Source organism: Ahaetulla prasina, chromosome 4, assembly GCF_028640845.1.
Source record: "Ahaetulla prasina isolate Xishuangbanna chromosome 4, ASM2864084v1, whole genome shotgun sequence".
Lineage (NCBI taxonomy): Eukaryota > Metazoa > Chordata > Lepidosauria > Squamata > Colubridae > Ahaetulla > Ahaetulla prasina.
The window spans coordinates 80242095-80265937 of NC_080542.1; the positions used below are offsets into that span (position 1 = coordinate 80242095).

Consider the following 23843-nt stretch of genomic DNA (forward strand, 5'->3'; position numbering starts at 1 on the left):
TTCCTCTGGCCAGAAGAGGAAATCCAAGGCATCTTCTGCGAGGCTAAAGGTATTCAAGCCCCCTAAGGCAGAAGAACGTTGCCATAGGGCAATAGAAAGAGCAATTGATAGAGCACAATCCCAGAATAGGGATAATGTCTCTTCACATAATAAAGGGCCAGCAACTGCTCCATTAAGGGAGCTTATCCCACAGGAAGATGTTGTTCCCAGAGCAGCCTGGTCCCCAGATCGTTCTTTCAGATCTGATCATCAGTCTTCTGCCAGCATTGAGGCCTTTTTTCAATCTATTCCCGATCCAGTCAGTCAAAGTCCCATGACCTAAGCCCACACCTCCCCTCCAATGTATCCTTCTCAACCAGTGGGGATTCTTCCTACTTCTGCCCCAGGTTGTCCTCCTCCAAGCATACATCCTACTCAAATACAAGGCCAGAACCCAGGTTTCCTGATTCCAAAGGCCTTTGGTCAAATAATTTCTGAGGTGATCAAACAAAGTCTAACTCAGTGTCTTCAGCCTAGTTCTGTCTCTAACACTCCAGGAGGGCCACAAGGGCCTCAAAGACCTAGAGGGTCTACAGCTCCTGATGACACATTTTATCAGGTACAGGCCCAAGGATCCTGGTCTGAGGAGGAGGAGTCACATAGGGAGGAGGCTCTATCTAATGATGAGGATCTGGAACCTGATCAGCCAGCATTCGTGGGTCTTTTCAATCCACATATGTTCAGGTCACTTTTACATAAAGCACTGCAAACTACCAAACTGGGGGGCTCCAGACATTCTCAAGAAGCTTCGCCTCCAGACCCAACCAATGCATTTTTTGTAGAACAGGCATTAGAGACTGAAAAGGTTCCAGCAGCCAAATTGTTTATAGATGTGGCTCAACGACAATGGTCAGTCCTGGGCTCGGGACCTGTCCCTAATGGTCAAGATAAAAGACTTTATGGCGCAGCCTCTAATCTAGAATTAGCTCTTCAGGTCCCTTCAGTAGATGCTCCCATTGTAGCGTTGACTTCGGCATCTCCAGTTGCGGGTCCACCAGAGGAATCTCTGAAACCGGAGGACAAAAGAGTCAAAAGGATTCTCATCAAGAGTCATCAAGCAGCTGCTTGGGCTGCCCAGGCTGCCATGTCTTCTTCCTTTTTCGAACGCACGTCGTTGATATGGCTCAAACAACTCCAGGAACGCATCCCACCTTCCGACCTAAGGTCACACCAAAATCTGAATAAGATTCGAGCCTCACTAGAGTACTCAGCGGATGCGACCCTCAATGCAGCCCAGTTCACAGCCAAGGCCATCGGAGTCTCAATCACATCGAGACGGCTACTGTGGCCCCGGAACTGGCAAGCCGATGCCCGTAGTAAGTGGCGTTTGGCCTCTTTGCCTTACGCAGGCGACAAGCTGTTTGGGGCTCCTCTTGAACCGCTACTAATTGAGACACGCAACAAGCGCAAGATTCTTCCCACTTCATCATGCCGAGGTGAGTCTCGCAGCCAACCATACAGCAGACACCAGTCCTTTCGGAGCTCGGAACCTTTCAACCAACAATGAGCTCAACGTGCCTTTGGACAGGTCAGTAACACACAACGGCACTTCCAGAGCAGACAGGGGTCTGGCTTCCCCTCCAGGAAATCATACAGGGGAGGTAGGGGCTGACCATTTAGAAGATCCAAGTAATGTAAATGCTCTCCCAATTGGGTCCCGTCTCTCACATTTCTTCCCCATTTGGGACCGCACAACTTCTGATATGTGGGTTAAATCCACAGTGAGGGACAGCCTTTCCCTTGAGTTCCTAGGCCGACCCCCGAGCGTTTTTGTACGTTGTCACGTGTCTTGGCAATCTTCGGCTAGAGACCTAATTAATTCGGCAATTGACCATCTTTCATCCATTGGAGCAATCGAACCAGTGCCGCAAGGTGAACGCGGACTTGAGTTCTATTCACGACTGTTTGTCGTACCCAAATCCTCGGGGGATGGAGGGCTATCCTTGATTTGAAATCTTTGAACCAATACATTAAATATCATCAGTTCAAGATGTCCACACTCTCTTCGATATTGTCCAGTATTCACCAGGGGGATTTCCTGTCCTTTATTGACTTGTCGGAGGCTTATCTCCACATTCCCATACATTCCCAGTTTCGCCAGTACCTTCGTTATGCCTACTCTGGACGGCATTTTCAGTACAGAGCTATGCCATTTGGCCTCTCCTCCTTATAGTCCATATCCGTTCCTTTCCCATCAGGATACAGGCATATCTTGACGATATCCTTGTACAATCCGACTCTTCGGATTCTGCCAAATTAGATCTACAGGTCACTGTTAGGGAACTCCAAGCCCACGGGTTCTGCATCAATTGGGAAAAGAGCAACCTTCACCCAAGCACTAGAATCCTACATCTAGGGGCCCAAATAGATTCCATAGAATCAATGATATTCTTATCTGAGGAACATAAAACTAGTCTTTCCTTGTTAGCTTCCCAATGCAGAAGGCGCAGATACTCATCTATTCTGCAATTATCCCAACTTTTGGGTAAGATGGTGTCTAGTTTCGGCATAGTTCCATGGTCCCGTCTTCACTGCAGGCCCCTTCAATGGTTTCTGTTACCACATCAACGTTGTCATCGCAGCCCAGACCACAAACAGGTTGTTCTATCCCAGGAAGTCAGGGATTCTTTGACATGGTGGACTTCAGATGCCCTATCCAAGGGCAGCAGTTTCCGAGAGCCTTCAAGAATAACTATTACCACAGATGCCAGCCTAACTGGTTGGGGTGCCCATTTGGGTCCTCACATAACTCAAGGTCGTTGGTCAGAACACGAGTGCCAGATGAACATCAATCTGTTAGAACTCAGGGCCATTTATCTGGCACTTCGCAACTTCGAGAACTTGGTCATAGGTCAGCATATATTAGTTCTAACAGACAATATAGCTGCGAAGGCGCATGTCAACAAACTGGGCGGGACACACTCAGTAGCTCTGATGCAAGAGATGTTGCGCCTTGGCCTTTGGCAGAGTCCAACCTTCTGTCTCTGTCAGCGGTTCACATTTCTGGGATCGTGAACATATGGGCGGATTCACTCAGCCGCACCACGATAGATCCAACAGAGTGGTCACTTCACCCCTCCCTGCTTCGGCGTCTGGTGTCCAGATTCGGCCAGCCGTTGGGGGATTTGTTTGCTTTGAATCTCAACCACCAGGTCCCGAGGTTCTTCTCCCGATTTCCATCTCTGGGAGTGGAAGGAGTGGATGCCCTGCGGTGTCCATGGCCGTGAGGCCTATTGTATGTGTTCCCTCCCCTACCCCTGATTCCCAAAGTCATCTCCAAGATTCTTCAATACAGGGCAGAGATCATTATGGTGGCCCCTCGTTGGCCATGGAGGCCTTGGTATGCAGACCTTCTCTCCTTGTCAGTGGCCCCACCATGGAGAATTCCAGACAATGAAGTGAGTCTCGTCCAGGGACCCCTCAACCATCCGGACCCTCAGTGGTTCCAACTCACTGTCTGGAGGTTGAGCGGGGATTCCTGAGGGCCACAAGCCTCCCGGATGAGGTGATTGACATTCTTCAGGCCTCCCGTCGACTGTCCACTTCTCGAATTTATGAAAACACTTGGTAATCCTTCAGATCTTGGTGCAGAGACAGTTCAGTGACACTTGACACCCACTGAGGTGTCAGTTTACCACATCTTACGTTTCCTGCAAAACAGATTCAAGAAAGGCCTGGCGCCTAACACATTGCAAAGGCAAGTGGCGGCACTCTCTTCTCTGTTGGTGGGAGGCTCATTCACCATGGGGGCCAAGGATCCCCTAATTCACATTTTTCTGAGAGGGGCATCTAATTTACGCCCGCCAGCAGTCCACCGCTTCCCTATATGGAAGCTCAATGTGGTTCTGACAGCTTTGACCAAGCCTCCATTTGAACCTCTGAGAAGAGCCGATCTTCAATTTTTGTCATTCAAAGTCTCCTTTCTGGTAGCTATTACGTCAGCATGTAGAGTTTCCAAACTTGCAGCTCTTTCGATCAGGAAAGATCTATGTGTGTTCCACTCCAATATTCTCTTACTACCGATTCTCAGACTTGATCCCACCTTCATAACCAAATATGAATATGGTCTTCCATCAAGCGCAGGAACTAGTTCTGCCAGACTTCTGTCCCTCGCCAGCACACAGACGGGAGGAAGTTTGGCACACACTTGATGTCTGCAGGGTGTTGAAGATTTACATTTCCCATACAGAGTCCTTTCGGAAGTCTGAGGCCTTGTTCATATCATACTTACTGGCCTCTTTGGGTCTAAAGGTCAACTCTCGTACGTTGAGCAGATGGATCCGATCTACGATCGCGACAGCATACCAGCATCAATCGTTGCCAGTTCCAGGGTGCATTTTAGCTCATTCTACCCGGAGTGCAGCAACTTCGGCTGCATGGAACATGCACGCTTCAATTCAGGAGATTTGTACTGCAGCCACTTGGTCATCCCCGACACCGTTCATAAGACATTATAAATTGGATGCATATGCATCGGCCGATGGGGCCTTTGGACGGTGGGTGCTTCAACAAGTCCTGTCGGACCCATCATTGGAGAGCCAGCAGTTTCCCACCCGATGAGGACGTCTACTTTGGTATGTCCCCAACCTGACCGACATTCCCACTGACTGGGAGAATGGGCGTTGGCTTACCTGAATGCCCTTTCTTAGAGAAGTGGGAATGCCAGTCAGTCTCGCCCTGGGATATTACTGCCGGCTCAGAGAATGTCGGGGTGGGGTGGCTACTAATTCTTTCTCGTTTCAGGTAGACACATCAGTCTGCTACAGCGTCCTCACCGCAAAAGCTGGAAGGCAAGAGAGGCGGGCCAAAAGAAATAAGCAGACTCGGTCCTAATTGGCTAGCACAGGAGAAACCCCAACCTGACTGGCATTCCCACTTCTCTAAGAAGGGGCGTTCAGGTAAGCCAATGCCCATTTCCATTGCAAATCCCCATTCTTATTTTTTTTTAAATGTAATGATGTTTTATTTTAAGAGCAGGGTACCAGTGGTGGTAGTAAAACTGGGGGGGGGAGGCTCTGCCCACCGACCCTGACATCATCAGGAAGCTTCTGCACATGCGCAGAAGCAAGCAAGCATGATCCTACTGTGAACCAGTAGTAAAGATAAGTAGAACCCACTCCTGAAGGGTACGTCTTTCTTTTTAAAAGCAAAACACTCTGTATCATACTTTCCTCTGTGATGGAAATATCAGGTTCCTCCCAATCCTTTATTTTGTCTTCTAAGTTAAATAACATTATGTATTTTATTAGAAGCTCTTTAATTTTCACATTATTTCAATAAATATCCCACCATCAAGGCATATTTTCCTATTTAAAGAATTATGATGGAATGTTGGATGCATAAATTTCATCTTATGATTTCATTGTCTATGGAGAAACTGTTATTTAATTATTTCTTTCTCTTTTCTTTTCTCATTCATTTAACCTTCTTAACCTTGTTTTATTAGAAAATTTAGTATTTGGGTACTGCTTTGTGTTTGATACTGCGATTTTGCCTCCTTGACATACTGTGATTTTGCCTCCTCGACATACAAAGTCATATTTATACGGTCCTTCAAGTATAGGAAATCCTTGACTAATGACCACAATTTAACCCAAAATTTCCTTTGCTAAGTGAGGCAGTTGTTAAATGAATTTGCCTCATTTTATGACTTTTCTTGCCACAGTTGTTAATCAAATTATTGCATTTGTTCAGTTAGTAACACAGATCTTAAGCAAATCTGACTTCCCCATTTACTTTGCTTGCCACAAGATAGCAAAAGGTGATCACATGACTTGGGGCACTGCAACTTTCTTAAGCATAAGTCAGTTGCCAAGCGTCTGAATTTTGATCGTGTGACCGTGGGTATGGTCCAACGGTAACTGTAAAGAATCCTCACCCATTTTGTAGCTCCAGAGAAAAAGTTGTAAAAGCTGTATGAAGTCTTCACATGTCCTTTAGAGCTGAAGTTGAATCTTTTTATTTTGCAAAAATCTTTACAAGTCTTATGGTGTTGTGGAGACTTGGAATGCGGCATAACTCTTGATTGTGGAAGAGGCCTATCTACAACAGCATTTAAAGCTGGTTTTAAATAATTGAAATTTCTTTGTTATTTCTTCAATATCATAATGGAATATTATGGACTGTTCCATTGCCATAGCTTTGACAATGGGCTTTTAAAATGTAGATTAAATAAATGCTGCAAGATGAGGTTTCCTAATATTAGTTGTAAACATATCACCCATATCTTTTTTTAATAAGTTTTTTATTTTATATTACGTATACATATCAATGTGTGAACAGTACAAATAAAATAATATTATTAAACATAGTTATCACATTCATCCAGCTTATATATTTCTAATAGTAATACACATTTATATCAAATTATAATCTTTCATTATTTCATATTGTTTAAATATACATAATACTACCGCTGTTCAATTTCTAAACCTCTCTCTTATCATTACACTTATAAAAATGTGTATACTAATATTCCCCCTTTCTCTTATTTCTGTCTTTATTCTTTTATTCACGTGACCGTTATATTAAAAGACGTACCCTTTGTATTACAGTACTATCCTTCATTATTTCATTGTTCAATATATAAATATGCAATTCTAATACCGATACCAATATTGTTTAAAGATACAAATTAATTCTATTCATATTCTTTACATCATCCAATCTATGATTTCACTATTAATACACCTGTTTATACCAGTATTAAACTATGTTATTTCATCATCCTTTCTATTCTATTCTATTCTATTCTATTCTATTCTATTCTATTCTATTCTATTCTATTCTATTCTATCATTTTACTATCATAAATGATGATAATGATATTATCATAATATTGTTTAAATGTACAAAATAACTCTATTCATATTTTTGATTTCATCCAATCTTTATGATTCTAGTATTAATACACACGTTTATATTAAAATATATTCTTTTAATTATTTAAATAAATAAATAAATAAATAAATAAATGTGAACGCGTGCGTGCCTCCTCCATGCATGTGCAGGAAAGGGAGTGTGCGGAGGTTTGGAAGCCTCAGCTGAGTTTGTGGGGAGATTGGTTGAGTGGATGCTGCTGGTGAGGAGGAAGAGATGGAGTGGCAAAGTGGAGGGACGGCAGCTTACTCCCTTCTTCGAAGCCCTGCCATGCTTGCCTGCCTTCTGTGCTGCATTCCCAGTGGTCTCCCAGGCCTCTTGCCTTCCCCTCTGCCTCGGGTCCCGCTGCCTGCATCCAGCCCATGACGGGGGACACTTTCTTCCTTCTCCCGCAGCAGCTGCTGCTCAGACCAGGTGTGTATGTGTTTGTGTGTGTGTGTGTGTGTGTGTGTGTGTGTATGTGTGTGTGTGTGAGAGAGAGAGAGAGAGAGAGAGAAGAAAGAAAGAAAGACATGAGTGATGTCATGTTGGCCATGCCCACCCAGTCACACACCCACCAAGCCATGCCCACCAAGCCATGCCCACAGAACCGGTGGAATTTTTTTTAATATTTCACCCCTGTTTGATTCATCAAACATTATTAATTTTATTTTATTAATTACTCCTTATTATCTTCTTTCCATTGATTCTTCAATTCTATTTTTCCCTCTATTCCAGGTGTCTGCAACCTGCTGTGGCTTCCTGTTAACTGAACCCACCACTGGCTGGTCCCGCCCCTCACTCTCTCCTCCCAGTCACTTCTTGCCTCGCCTGAGAAGATCAGGGGATGGAGACTCGCTCCATATTCCGGAGTGGGAGCGAAGTGCCCTTGTACTTGCCATATCTTGCAGCCACTTCTTCTGGGCCTTGTTGGTGCTGTGTGCATCTCGGTCACTCGGGGAGATGCACGACTTGTTCTCCACCCTGAGACACTGGCCCAGCCTGGTTGCTCTGCATTGTAATGGGCTCCAGGAGGAGGAGGGGATACCGTATCTCCCATTGTGAAGCACGCTAAATTTAACTGTGCTGCCCAAAGTGCTGTAAGAGCAGCGGGCAGGCTAGGGAGGTGGCAACAGCAGTGGCATTGTCTGCAGACAGACTGAGCCAGTGTCTCAGAGTGGAGAACAAGTTGTGTGTCTCTCCGAGCTATCAAGGTGTGCGCAGTACCAACAAATGCCAGAAAAAGTGCCTGCAAGATAGCAAGAGCACAAGCAATAGCACTTAGACTTATATATCACTTCACAGTGCTTTACAACCCTCTGTAAGAGGTTTACAGAGTCAGCATGTTGTCCCCAACAGTCTGGGTCCTCGTTTTAGTGACCTCGGAAGGATGGAAGGCTAAGTCAACCTTGAGCCTGGTGAGATTTGATCTGCCAAACTGCTGGCAGCTGGTGATCAGCAGAAGTAGCCTGCAATACTGCTCTCTAACTACTGCGCCACTGCGGCTCTTATAGATATGACAAGTATAGGGGCACTTCACTCCTGCTCTGGAATATGGAGTGAGTCACCATCACCTGCTGTCACCCTTACCTTCTCAGGCCAGGCAAGGAGTGACTGGGAGGGGAGGGCGAGGGGCGGGGCCAACTGGCAGTGGGTTCAGCTGATAGGGAGCCACAGCAGGGGAATGAAAGAGCTTCATTTATCTGGGAACCTGAAATGACTCTTGATTTAAATTTGGTAAAAAGAAAGAACAATATCAGCAAAAAACAAAACACTAACCCTAATCTGTTTTTGGAAATGGTTCAAGAGGAAACACATACACACACATGAGACAGAGAGAGAGAGAGAGAGAGAGATGCGAGAGAGAGAGAGATGAGAGAGGGAGAGACAGTGAGGGAGAAAAAGAGAGAGAGATATCTGTTTCTCATAGAAAACACCAGGAGCCATAAAATCTGGGTAAGCATGACTGGGGGTGGGCGGTCATGTGACTGGGTGGGAGTGAGTAACAACAAGTTGGCCGCTGTCACCCAGGTTTTGTGGCTCTCGGTGATTTCTGTGGGAAACGAGTCCAAATGGCTCTTTGAGTGTTTAAAGTTGCAGACCCCTGGCCTAGGCCATCTTTGTGTAAAGCAATAATTTGTTTTTTCAGAGTTCATTGCATGAGGTGCCATGTTGAACTTCCAGTGACCAGTATGAGAAAGTGAGAGCGATAACACCAAATTTAGCACACTTTTTCCCCCTTCACACCTGAGACCTTGTTACCACTAACAAGTCACATGACACCAGGGAGGAAAAACAGCTACTTGGGCCCTATTTGGACAATTATCACTTAAGGGTGTACTCACTTTTGCTTCCAGCAGTTTAGACATTAATGGCTGTGTGTTGCGTTATTTTGAGGGGACAGCACATTTACACTGCTTTAAAAGCTGTATACTCACTTCTTTACATTGTAGCCAAGTGTCATTTCTTCAGTGTTGCCACATGAAAAGATATATTTAAATATTTACAAAATGTGAGGGGGTGTACTCAGTTTAGTGATATACTTTATGTAGTTAAATGTGTAGCAAATAGATCTCTTGAGAAGCTTGTAGATTGTTATGCATTAGTTCTTTATTTCTAATATACATTTTTTTAAAAAAGGTTTTCCTTTTTCAGGTCAATTCTGAATTCTATACTGGTTGGTTAGATCATTGGGGCCACCCCCATAATATTATACCGTCACCAGCCATAGCAAAAACTCTTAATGAAATCTTGGCACATGGAGCTAACGTTAACCTGTAAGTTCATTGATATCTGTTTAAAAGAAAAAACAAGGTTCTTCTGCAGCATCCTTGATTGCTTTTCTACATCTTTTTTCAGATACATGTTCATAGGAGGCACTAATTTTGGCTACTGGAATGGTAAGAAGTGTTTATGTAACTGCTTATCCTATAATTAAAAGGTTTTCTTTTTTCTAATCCTAAAAACAAGAACACGTACTATATGTCTTAAACAGAGGAGTAGAAGAATTTTGGATGGAAGAAAATAGAAAAGTCATAGAAGGGAGTTCTTTTTGTTGGGGTTTCAGTTTCCGGAATAGAGCACAAGTATCCACGGATTACGAGAGCAATTGAAACAAGAATTTCTGTGACTAAGTAATGTAGTAATAAAATGCTATGTTATATGAGTCAATCACTTAGCAATGGCAATCTTAGCTGCCATCATAATCCCAGGACTGAACAAGTGTGCATGTGCCATGGGTGTACTCTAGGCAGACTCTGTGGAGTATGGATGGAGGTGCTTTGGGCAGGTGCAACAGAGTGCAGTGGACAAAAATTGGCAGGAAAGGGAGTGAATTCTGACTGTCTGCTGGCTTTCCTACTGAGGTTATGTCATTATGGAGGCTAGCAAGGAATATTTGAAATTGTTATCCCATGACTGTGTCCTGCTGAGATGTACTCACACAAGTTAGGCATCAAGTGCCAGTTCACAGTCATGCAACTACATGGATGGTCAGAACTCCAAAGACCTGTCATAGGCCTATTAGTTCAGCAGCATTGTAATTTTGAATGGTTGCTGAACAACTGGTCTTAATCCAAGGACTAGCTGTGTGAGTAATATCTAACTGCCAGGCACTTAGGCTAAAATTACAACAGGGACTGACTCTCTTGCTTATATGAAGCCAAAGAGTTAAATAGAGCGAGACATTTTATTTGGAACCATTGTACTTCCCCCCCTTGACAGTATAAGCTTTCACCTACTTGCTCTATATTTTGCCATTTGAAATGGTTCACTCCTTTTTCCTTGACCAATAAGATACAGTCAAGAATGACTAAAGTATAATTTTTTTTGGTACATTTTCTGATTCATAGTTCTGTATCATATAGTTTGTCTAACATTTGCTGAAAATTATCAATATTTAACTCCATTTTTCACACAGAATATTCAAATTTCAAGCTTGGTAATTTTTGTCATGCACTTTGTCATAGTCAACAAAATATGAGAACTTTGTCTATTGAAGAGCAATAGACAATTGCTATAATTGTTTTATAATAATTGCTATAATCTATAATCTGCACATATCTACTACCTGGTGTAAACTCCACCATCTTCTTAAAATTTGCTCATAGTGATTTCTTTCAACCATAATTTTGCTAAAACCTGTTCCAACACTCTTGCAATCTAGATCCTATAATTCTGAAATCACTCTTTCATATCATTATCTTTATATGAGAAAGATAATGATGTTCTTCTCTACTATCAAATATAGCAGCAGTTCTCAACCTTTATAGTGCTGCGACCCCTTTAATACAATTCCCCACGATGTGGCGACCTCTTTAATACAATTCCCCACGATGTGGTGACCCCAGCCGTAAAATTATTTTTGTTTTGAATTTATCGCGCCTGAAGCCGTGTTGGCTAGCGATCTGAACTGCTTGCAATTGCCTTGAGGACGGAGGCATTAAAGCAGAGACTCCTCCCCTATTAAGTTTATCACGCCTGAAGCCAGATTAGGCTAGCGATTGGGAGTGATTGCAGCTGGCTTGAGAGGGAGACATCAGAGCAAAGATTTCTCTCTTTTTTAATTCATCGTACCTGAAGTGGAATTCGGCTAGCGATTTGAAGAGCCTGCAGCTGGCTTGTGGAGAACCATTGGAGCGCGATTCTTCGACTCGCAAGTATACTTCCCATATTTCCGATGGTCTTAGGCGACCCCTGGCAAATCGTCATTCGACCCCCAATGGGGTCCCGACCCACAGGTTGAGAACCACTGAAATATAGCTTTAGTCAATCAAGGTTTTTAGCACAATACCTCTTAGTAAAAAAAGAAATAAGAGCAAAGTAGGATTTCTAGTCATATCTGTGATTTAAGCAATTATTTTATATGAATGATAAGGACAGTATTCATCACTTTGGATGCTTTTGGGTCAGTATTTTACAAATCCAATCAAAGTTTAATTTTACTCTAAACATGTGCTGTTACATCAAGCTAGTATCTAAAATATAGCAATTGCCTTGCAAGTCAATATGCTACAGTAGGTATCTTATCAGCTATGAAATACATGCAATCTATTGACACACTGAGGACATTATAAAGTCTCCTAAACCTATATAATTCAGTGGAGGCAATCAAATACCCAATTTATAATCTGCTTCTTCTCACAGGAGCCAATATACCATACATGGCACAACCTACTAGTTATGATTATGATGCCCCATTGAGTGAAGCAGGGGATCTTACAGAGAAATATTTTGCTCTCAGAGAAGTCATTGGCATGGTAAGTTTCTTTTTGAAACATCACTTCTATATCTTACCCTAGATTTGCTTTGACTTCTAATTTAGTCAAGAACCTAAAGTACCTGCTCTGGGCTCCATAATAGTCTGATTCAGTCAAGCAAGATTTCTCAGATTTGATGACAAAATTCAGGTGAATGTATATGCATGTGCTGGGCCTTAAAAATTTGGAGGCCCAATAGATTGCAGCAAATAGGCACAGAAAAAAAAACCTAACTCTTTTCTGCTACCTGGTGTTTTCTGGATTTTTCTATCCTAAATGTGTTAGTATAACCCTTTGCAGGCTGGATATAAAATATCTCAATTTTAGTTGATGAAAATAAGTATTTGGTTATAGTAAATAAAAAAAGAGCAAAGGATTATCTATCAGAAGCAAGAAGCATGTGTATCACATTTTTGCTACAGAATAGCATGTGTATCACATTTTTGCTACAGAATAATCATTTTTGTGAGATATATATAAGAAACATCTCCAAAGTTGCTTCTCAAATTATTAAATTAGTCTAGATTCTAAATTTAAAGTCGTCATAGCAGAAATGAAAAAAAAAATAGAATTCATGGTAGCCTCCTCATTGTATATAATTGTTACCAATGTAGTGAAGATGTGATGAGACTACAATTGCCATAAATCCTAAACATTTTGGCTAGGAAGTGATAGTGATAGGGTCTGGCTCACGGCACAACTGAAGAACTAGTCGCGGCTTGGGAACTGGCTGCGACTGGGGCTCTAGACCGTGTCGTGCCTTTGCGGCCTCTGACCTGGCGTAGGTCTCAACCAGCTCCTTGGTTCTCCGAGGGGCTGAGGGAGATGAAACGCCGGAGAAGACGCCTAGAGAGTTCTTGGAGATCCAGTCATTCGGAGGCTGATCGGACACTAGTTAGGTCTTATAATAGGACCTACCTAGTGGCATTGAGGGAAGCGAGACGTTGTTACGTCTCCTCCCTCATTGCGTCGGCAGATAACCGCCCGGCCGCCCTGTTTCGGGTGACTCGCTTTCTCCGTCAACAGGGGGAGCGGGATGACCCGTTGCAGGGACGTGCCGAGGAGTTTAGTGGTTATCTATACGATAAAATCGTTCAGCTTCGGGATGGTCTGGATCAAAATTGGGTGGATCCAGGTGAGTTGTCGGAGAGCTGTCTTGTTGAGACTATTTGGGATGAGTTTGACCCTGTGGCTCCCGAGGACATGGACAGGTTGCTGGGGAGGTTGAATGCCACCACATGTTTACTGGACCCGTGCCCCTCCTGGTTGGTACTGGCTACGCAGGAGGTGACACGAGGCTGGCTCCAGGGGATTACGAATGCTTCTTTGTTGGAGGGGTTCTTCCCAGCTGCCTTGAAAGAGGCGGTGGTGAGACCCCTCCTCAAGAAGCCTTCCCTGGACCCAGCTGTATTAGGTAATTACCGTCCGGTCTCCAACCTTCTCTTTGTGGCGAAGGTTGTAGAGAGCGTGGTGGCATGTCAATTACCCCGGCACCTGGATGAAACTGTCTATCTAGACCCGTTCCAGTCCGGCTTCTGGCCCGGATACAGCACGGAGACGGCTTTGGTCGCGTTGGTTGATGATCTCTGGAGGGCCAGGGATAGGGGTTATTCCTCTGCCCTGATCCTATTAGACCTCTCAGCGGCTTTTGACCATCAACCATGGTATCTTGCTGTACCGGTTGGAGGGATTGGGAGTGGGAGGCACCGTTTATCAGTGGTTCTCCTCCTATCTCTCTGATCGGTCGCAGACAGTGTTGACGGGAGGGCAGAGGTCGGCCCCGAGGCGCCTCACTTGTGGGGGCCGCAGGGGTCGATTCTCTCGCCCCTCCTGTTCAAAATCTATATGAAGCCGCTGGGTGAGATCATCAGTGGTTTCGGTGTGAGGTACCAGCTGTACGCTGATGATACTCAGCTGTACTTCTCCACACTGGGCCACCCCAATGAAGCTATCGAGGTGCTGTCCCGGTGTCTGGAGGCCGTACGGGTCTGGATGGGGAGAAACAGGCTCAAGCTCAATCCCTCCAAGACAGAGTGGCTGTGGATGCCGGTACAGTCAGCTGCAGCCGCGGCTGACTGTTGGGGGCGAGTCATTGGCCCCAATGGAGAGGGTGCGCAACTTGGGCGTTCTCCTGGATGGACGGCTGTCTTTTGAAGACCATTTGATGGCCGTCTCCAGGAGAGCTTTTTTCCAGGTTCACCTGGTTCACCAGTTGCGCCCCTTTCTAGACTGGGATGCCCTATGCACGGTCACTCATGCTCTCGTGACATCTCGTCTGGATTACTGCAATGCTCTCTACATGGGGCTCCCTTTGAAGAGCACCCGGAGGCTCCAGTTAGTCCAGAATGCGGCTGCGCGGGTGATAGAGGGAGCCCCTCGTGGCTCCCATGTGACACCTCTCCTGCGCAGACTGCACTGGCTACCTGTGGCCTTTCGGGTGCGCTTCAAGATTTTGGTAACTATCTTCAAAGCGCTCCATGGCATAGGGCCGGGCTATCTATGGGACCGTCTGCTGCCACCGATTGCCTCCCACCGACCGGTGCGCTCTCACAGGGAGGGACTCCTTAGGGTACCGTCACCCAGACAGTGCCGACTGGCGACACCCAGAGGGAGAGCCTTTTCTGTGGGGGCTCCCACCCTCTGGAACGAACTTCCCCCAGGTCTTCGTCAACTTTCCGACCTATTTATTTGCGCAGGACTGGATTAGAATTTTAAATTTTAATTTGGTTTTAATGGGGTTTTATTATTTTTATTGCAATTTTTAATATTCAGCCTTATTCAATAAGTTTTTTTAATTGGTGTTTTATTTTGTATTCATATGTATGTTTTTATTAGGCTGTAAACCGCCCTGAGTCCTTCGGGAGATATGGCGGTATACAAATGTGATTAAATAAATAAATAAAAATAAATAAATAGTGCTGGTAGATTTAGTCGCAACAAATTTCAAGAGTTCCAGACTAAGTAATGATACCACAGCAATCATATAAGCTTATTTACACAAGAATGAGAAAATTGATTCTTCAAATGCTGAACACTATATTTTGGGTTTTTGGTTTTTTTCATTCATATTTCAGTACAAGGATTTGCCAAAGGGGCCTATACCTCCAACAACTCCTAAGTTTGCATATGGAGAAGTTAAATTGATGAAGGTAAAAATGAATGCATATGATTGATTGATTGATTGATTTACTTATTTTATTTTATTTGTCGAGTATGTATTATATTATATGTATGTATGTATTCAATTCATGCTTACATATATATATATGTAAGCATGAATTGAATACATAAAATGAATACAATTAAAGGGAACATTAGGACTGGGACGGTAAGCACACTGGTGCTCTTATGCACACCCCTTACAGACCTCTTAGGATTGGAGTGAGGTCAACAGTCAGTCTAAGGTTAAAATTTGGGGGGGGGGGGGTTGGGGATGAAACCACAGAGTCAGGTAGTACATTCCAGTCATTGACCACTCTGTTGCTGAAGTCATATTTTCTGCAATCAAGTTTGGAACAGTTTACCTTAAGTTTGTATCTATTGTGTGCTCGTGTATTGTTGTGGTTGAAGCTGAAGTAGTGATTGAAAGGTAAGACATTGTAGCAGATGATTTTATGAGCTATGCTTAGGTCATACCGAAGATGGTGTAGTTCTAAATTTTCTAAGCCCAAAATTTCAAGTCTGGTGGCATGGTATTTTGTTGCGAGCGGAGGAGTGGAGGACTCTTCTTGTGAAATATTTCTGGACACGTTCAATTGTATTAATGTCCAATATGCAGCGTGGGTTCAGACAGACGAGCTGTATTCGAGAATTGGTCTAGCAAATGTTTTGTATGCTCTGGTTTGTAGTGTAATATTATCAAAGAAGAAGTTATGCACGATTAGGTTTACTACCTTAATGCCTTTTTGGCAATGTTGTTACAGTGGGCTTTGGCACTTAGGTCATTTGATATGAGTACTCCAAGATTCTTGATGGAGTGAGGGTCATCTGCAAGGTCATGTCCACTCAGTTTGTATTTTGTGTTCTTTTTTTTCCCCCCCCCAATGTGTAAGACAGAGCATTTGTTGGTTGAGATTTGGAGTTGCCAATTTTTTGATCATTCTGACACAAGTTATGTTGATGATATGTCAAGGTCTTTTTGAAGGGTAACAGCATTGTTGGTGGTGTTAAATAGTTTTACATCATCAGCAAAGAGAACGCAGTAACTTATAATATGATCACAAAGGTCATTTATCTATAGTATGAATAGTGTTGGTTCTAGAACTCTACCTTGGGGGACACTGCTATTAACAGGTGCAGGATTTGATAGGGCGCTCCCTATTTTGACCATTTGTTGTCTGTTTGACAGGAATGTGGTTATCCAATTATGGAGTGGTCCGGAGATGCCATAGGATTTTAGTTTTAGAAGTAGTTTGTCATGTACCACTGAATCAAAAGCTTTACAGAAGTCTATGTAAATTGCATCTATTGCTTTGTCCTGATCAGATTTTGTAGTCCATATGTTTTTGCAGTGTAGAAGTTACAGGATAATTTTTTTCTGAAACCAAATTGTTTATTAGAGAGTAGGTTATTTGTTTCTAGATAGAGGGTAATGGACTGGTTGATGATTGATTCCATGACTTTGCAGATGATGCAACATAAAGAGATTGGTCTGTAATTTTCGACTAGGCTGGGGTCTCTCTTTTTGAAGATAGGGATGACTGTGGCTAGTGACCATAGGTTTGGTAGGGAGCTGGTCCTTAAAGATTTTTAAAAGATTATGCGGATATACCCAATGGGACTTCCTGGAGGCAATGTCAGCGTGGAGCAGGCGAGGGGATGATTTGCCGTTCCTGAAGCTTGAAATATCTTCATTAGGAGCCACTTTAGGGCATTGCCGAACATGTAGAGAATGGCAAATTAAAGAGGAAGCCCCAGAGGGTTGGGTGGATGGCAAACCCCCGACTAGAGTGGAGACGGACTCTTAAATTCTAAAGAAGAAAAAGGTCCTTAAGATCGGTCTGGAGCGCTGACTGCCTCGAAAGTGGGAGGCAAAAAGTGAAAGCAACAGCTTCATTCCAGAGACGAGAAATCCCAGAAAGAGGTGAGGAGGTCTTCGTGAGAGACAGTGTGAAATTAGCAAGGTGAAATGAGAAAAGACACAAAGTGTTGAGAAGGCGGCTACTAGAAGGGAGATAAAGCCAGGAAGGAAGAAACAGACCAGTTTAAGAAAAGCGCAGAGAAGGAGAGAGTCCAAATAGAGGAGTGATTAATAGATATTATCTAAAACAAATAGAGGAGTGTAAAGACTAAGACCGGACAGTGTAAATGACAGTGTTCAGTAAATACTTTGGAAGCATTAAATAAACAGTAAAGTGGAAAGAAGATTGGAGGAGATGTCATCTAGTGGATTGGTGGACAGATTAAAGGCAAAGACTGATGCAAGATTGCAACAGATAAACATGAATGGATAATAAGTTACAAGAAGAAAAGTAATTAATGACACCGATTTAACTGAAATGGTATGAATGAATTGAATTAAGGTATAGATGTGTAACTGATAACTGTACAAGCGAACTGAGAGAAGAATAAGTATCACATTGTAAAGAAAGATACGTATTTAATTAAGAGGGGGAAATAGATATTTAGAATACTGTATATCTATAAGTTCTGTGAATAGAGACATAAAAGTGATAAGATTAATATAACAGATAATATAAATGTGGGACAAAAGTAAGAAAATAGAGTTTTTAAAGTATAGTAAAAGCAAACCTTAGCATTAAAGAAAACCTGAATAGAGGTGTACTGATATATGCTAATGTGGAAAAATATTGTAGAGGCAATAAAGATGTCTAACTCAGCGACAATAAACGAAACAGGAACACCAACGGAATCTCCCACAACCCAAAGATCGATAGTGACTACGATAGGGGGAAAAAAAACAGAACAGGCAACAAGTTTACAAAATATGCAGATAGCATTACAACTGATACAGGAAACAATGTTGAAGATCCAGGAAGCAATAGCGGAGAATCATTAGGAGACAAGGATACATCACAAAGAAATTAAAGAGGAAATTGGGGAAATTAGAAATGAGATAAAAAATATGAATGATAAGATAGGGAACATACAACAAACAAAAATATGAATGATAAGATAGGGAACATACAACAAACAATGATGGAAAATGAACAGAGAATCCAAAAGGTGGAAACAAAAATAGAACAGATGATAATCAAAGGGAAATGTGGGAATAGAAAACCATGCAAATAAATAGAGAGCTGGCAGAATCAATCGTATTTTTGGAATTAGAGAAGGCTTCTTATTTCCTTAGATTTCAAAATATTGTTGAAGAGAAAGAAGAGGAGTTAGGAGAGAAAATGGCAGAAATTGTGGCGGAGATACTAGGATATTGGATATGAAGTATGAAAGGATTTGTATGATTGGAGATTTTAATTCTATAGCAGATGCTCAAAAAGTCTATAAAAGTATTAAAAAAACCAAAAAGTGTATTACCGAGAGCCTTCTTTGATACAGTATCTGAGTTTGACCTGCGAGATATAGGGAGAGAGACACATAGAACACATAAATAATATACATTCTACTCATACCCACATCAATCGTGGTCCAGGATCGATATGGCCTGGACAACAGCAGAAATCCAAAATGAAATAGAAGAAGTTGAAATTGGAGTAAATGATTGGGCAGGCCATAATCCAAAATATATTAAAATGGAGAGGCCAAAAAGAAAACAAAAGATGGACAATGAATCAAAATTTGTGCAAAGAAAAAAAAAATAGACACAGATGGTAGAGAGGGAATTGAAAATATTTTTTCAAATAAACAAAAAGGAAGATACCTCGATACAGAACCTGTGGGATACCACAAAAGCCTATATAAGGGGATTGACTATTGCATATAATGCTAAGAAAAATAAAGAAAAGAGAGAGTAATTAGAAAGTTTGTGGGAAGAATTAAAAAATATAGAATACGAAGCACAAAAAGACCCACAAAATAAAAAGATAAAAGAGAAATGGAACATTATCAAACATAAGATTAATTTGATAACACAAAAAGAAATAGCATAGAAAAGTAGGATAGCAAAACAAAACCATTTCGAAAATGCGAATAAAATAGGACGATGGTTGGCTTACAAACTAAGAAAAGAAAAAGGAAGGAAAATAATACAACAACTACAAGATGAAAATGGTACAATACAATCTAGACAAAAAGAAAAAAAGCAAATAATACAAAACTTCTTTGGAAAGCTATATAAGCAGGAAAATATAGAGGTGGAGAAAATCAATAAATATGTAGAGGTGAGCAAAATGAATAAAATTTCTGAAGAACAAAAAGAAATGTTAAATAGGCCAATAACAAGTGAATTTGAAAAAGCCCTGAGCAAACAAAAGAACAATAAGTCACCATGCCCAGATGGGATACTGATTGAACTATATAAAAAAACACAAGAAGTAGTACAAGAGGTAGTGGAAAATGTTAGAGACATATAATGAAGCAATAGAAGCAGCAAAAATCCCCTTAACCTGGACTGAGGCAATTATTACCATTATTCCCAAGGAGGACACTGAGACACAACAAATCCAAAATTATAGGCCAATTTCTCTCCTAAATACAGATTACAAAACGTTCGCAACAATAATAGTGGAAAGACTAAAAGAATTGTTGAACAACTACATACACTCAGATCAAAATAGGTTTCTGACAGGGCGGCAAATTAAAACTAATATGAGGATAGTGATGAATGTGATTGAATATTATGAGAGTCACCCAGAAGAACGAGCGCTGCTGGTTTTCCTTGATGCCCAAAAGGCATTTGATAATCTGACTTGGAAGTTTATCACAACACAATTAAACTATATGAAGTTAGGGGAAATATTTGAAAAAATGGTGGGGAAAGTATATTCTAAACAAATAGCTAGGGTAGTTATAAATGAAGGGTTAACAGGGAAAATTGAAATAACAAAAGGGGTAAGGCAAGAGTGTCCCCTTTCTCCTCTTCTATTTATATCACTGGAGATTCTTCTAACAAAAATTTTAAAAGATCAGGAAATAAGGGGCTTAAAAATTAGAAAGGAAGAATACAAGACTCAAGCATTTGCTGATGATATGGTATTTATTTTGGAAGACCCGATGGAAACGGGGCCTAAATTGATACAAAGGATATAAGAATTTGGAGAGGTAGCGGGACTCAAAATTAATAAGGATAAATCTAAATTGATCACAAAAAAATTAACAAAGAAACAGGAAATTGAATTAGAGGATAAAATAAAAATGAAGACAACCAAGAAAATAAAATATCTTGGAATCTGGCTTACCGTGAAATGTTCTTCAATTAAGGAGGACAACTATGACAAATTGATGCATCAAATAAAAAAAGATTTAGGGAAGTGGGAAAATTTGCAAATCTCATTTTTAGGGAGAATAGCAACAGTGAAGATGAACATATTGCCGAGAATATTGTTTCTGTTCCGAGTGATACCATTGAAATTAGGAAAAATATATTTTCAAGAATTAAATTATTTTCCAAATTTATATGGCAAAGGAAAAAGCCCCGGATTAAAATGAAATTTACTCCAAGATACAAACGATAGAGGGGGTGTGGCGCTACCAGAATGGGAAATTCATCATCAAGCAGCCAGTCTAGTCTGGTTAGAAGACTGGATGGAGCTGAAAAATAGTAGAGTGCTAACAATAGAAGGACACAAACTACAAGTAGAGTGGCATGCATTCTTGTGGGACGAGAAGTATAAAACTCATAAATATTTTCAAACACACTGGATCAGGAATGCATTGCTACAGATTTGGAAGAAGATAAAACAAAAACATTATACAAGAATCCCAATGTGGTTATCACCAACAGAAGCATTGATATATCCAAATTTACTGGAGAAAAATAAGATAATTAGATATAAGGAATTGATAAATGATTAGGGAGAATTGAAAAAGAAACAGGAATTAGAACAAGATATGTGTTCTGTCCCCCTCGCCTCTGTCCGAGGGATGACTTAATTAGCCGGCACTATCAGCTCTGGCAGCAAACTAGCGAGTGTCTGCCAAGTGTCTCTGTTATCTCCCTCGACGCCGATGAGTCACCCAGGAACGAACAGTACTTAGTTAAGCAGTTAATTTGCCTGCTACGAAGAGGCACAGCAGCTCTTGCTGCCTTTATATCCTGTGGGGTGTGGCTCCATGACTCAGCACTTCCTAGGCCTGCCCACCCCTGCTTCTATTGTTCCTGCCTCTCCTGCCTACGAAACCTAGGGTCCAGCCAGGCCTGATTGCCATCAGCTGGGTCTGGAGGCATGGCCTGGGTGGGGGAAAGAGTCAGGGGACAGAGGCCTCGTTATCTCTTCCACCTGGCCTGCCTCTGGCTCCTGGAGCTGAGCCAGGGAAGCCAGTGCTCCCGAGGTAAGTCCTGACGGCCCTTCCCCCTCACTTTCCAAGTCACTTTCTGGCAAACACGGGGGGCGCAAACACAACAATATGGTAGGGTGGGCGCAAACACAACAATATAGTAGGGTGATAGCTTGGGAGACATTCACACAAATTCAATCTAAAATGGTAAGAGATAAAAATAGGTATGAGGTATGAAAAGAACTGTTAGATTTGGATAAAATCATTCATGGAACAGAAATAAAATTAATTAGCAATATATATATAAATATCTATTTAGATATAAAATAGAAGAAGTAGTAGTTAAGGATACCATGATTAGATGGGCAAAAAACTTTGGCTACAACATAGAACTGATTAGAAATGGGAAAAATTATGGGAAATAAATATTAAATTGACATTATCAATGGCATACAAGGAAAACCAGCTAAAAATGTTTTACAGATAGTATTTTATACTAGTATGGCTAGCTAAAATGTTTCTTAATAATTTGCCAAATGGCTGGAAATATAAAAAAACTCCTGGAACATACTATCACTTATGGTGGATATGTCCCAAGGTGAAAAAATTTTGGTCCAGAATCAGAAACTGGACAGAAGAGATAAGTGGACATAAAGTAGACTTGAAACCAGAGACGTTTTTACTTGGGATACTAGCCAGAGTTTATAGTAAAGATATTCAGTATTTGACATTACATATAATTACGGCAGCAAAGATTGCCTATGCACAGCTCTGGAAAAATGAAAAGATACCAACAGAAGAAGAAACAATCAAGCAAATTCTGGACTGTGTGGAGATGGATAAATTAACGAAAGAAATAAAGGAAAAGGAAGAGACAGAATATTATCAAATATGGACCAAATGGTATGAGTGATTGGAGAATAGGAAAACTGAATAGAAAAAAAAGGATGGAGAAGAGAAGAGAACAGATACGTAAAATATTGTAAAACAATGAAACTAGATGTGAAGGGATGATAAAGTCAAAGATAGTGAAAAAGAAGGGAAAAAGGGGATGTATAAAGTAGAAAGCTGAAGGAACGAAACCGTCATGTAAAAAGAAAACACAGATTATGTGTTTATGTTATGTATGTTTGTGTTGTGTTGTGTCCTGTAATAAAATCAATAAAAGCTTAAAAATATTTTTAATATTTTAACTGCTTCATCATTGCATTTGTTACTGTTAGGTCCTTTTAGGGATGGGATGGATCTCAAATCTTTAAGTTTGTTGTTTACAAAATTATATAAGGCGCGGTTGGATTTTGTGCACAGAAGGTTCTCCTGCTTGGTGGGAATGGCAGTCAGGTATGGGTAGACTCTGTCTGTCAGTCAATAGGATCAAGTCTGCTGATTTTAAAGTCCCGCCTCTTCCTGCATGACTCTGGTTTATCGACAAGGTCTGGCTTGGACAGATGTGTCTTCTCTCCCTTCTGGATTTTACTGATTATTTCATTAACGTTTTTTCTCTTCCTTCTCGAGAAGAGTTCCAGAAGAGTTCCAGCAAGAAAGGGGCTTTTGTCTTCCCTCCGCTTTGGACTGCCGGCCGGCAGATCTTTCAGGCAGCGCTCACAAGCTTGCTCCGATGCGCTGATCCAAGAGCCGGGTTGCAGGACCATCAGCAATGGGCTAAGGAGGCCACATTTATAGCCTTAGCTCAGCGGTGTGATTTGGCATGAAGAGTCATCCCGTGCCATTTTTAAGTTGTGTTACAGCCGGCCGACTGGCGACATCAATTCAAACAGTGGCTCGTATTTTGACACATCTGCCTTATTGGCGACAGAATCAGAGGACAAGAGAACACTGCGTGAAATGAGTAGTAGGTTCTAATCCCACATTAAAGGTCCGTAAGCCATTTTTAGTGGCCACATGTTAGTGGATCCAAGATAGCGGACGCACAGCCTTCTCAGCCTTCCTGCTCTACAACCTCCAAGGGAACAAGACTCTTTGAGGAGGACCCTGGGGAGGCCACTTGTGGGACTGCCCCTCCCAGCAAACAAAGTAGGAGAGACAAATCCTCTTTCAAATCTCGCTCATCCACCTCCAAGGCCTCTAAGGTTGAAGAGAGGTACCACAAAGCAATTGAAAAGATCATTCAAAAGGCCCAGCAGGAGACTAGCAAAAAGGCTATTTCTCCTACTGGAGTTGAACGTCCCCCCCCGCTAGGTGATTTCTACTACTCCTACTCCTATACCTTCTGTGGCTCAGGAACATTCAGGGGTTTCTTTGTCCCCTGATGTTCCTTCTGCAAGGGATATTTCTTCTCCTGCAGAGCAGCTCTTCTATTTGCTCCCATTTCCA

General features: G+C 41.9%; 1 protein-coding gene across 3 annotated transcripts in view; it reads left to right on the top strand.

Annotated features, from left to right (window-relative positions):
- GLB1 (galactosidase beta 1) overlaps nt 1-23843 on the top strand; it is a 210845-nt gene that overhangs the window by 150879 nt on the left and 36123 nt on the right. For 2 of the 3 annotated variants that reach the window (XM_058183980.1, XM_058183978.1), the window contains 4 exons: nt 9553-9674; nt 9757-9797; nt 12043-12155; nt 15230-15304. In XM_058183980.1, coding sequence (XP_058039963.1) covers nt 9553-9674; nt 9757-9797; nt 12043-12155; nt 15230-15304 — 351 coding nt within the window. The remainder of the gene's footprint in view (nt 1-9552; nt 9675-9756; nt 9798-12042; nt 12156-15229; nt 15305-23843) is intronic. The other variant, XM_058183979.1, reaches the window with a different exon arrangement.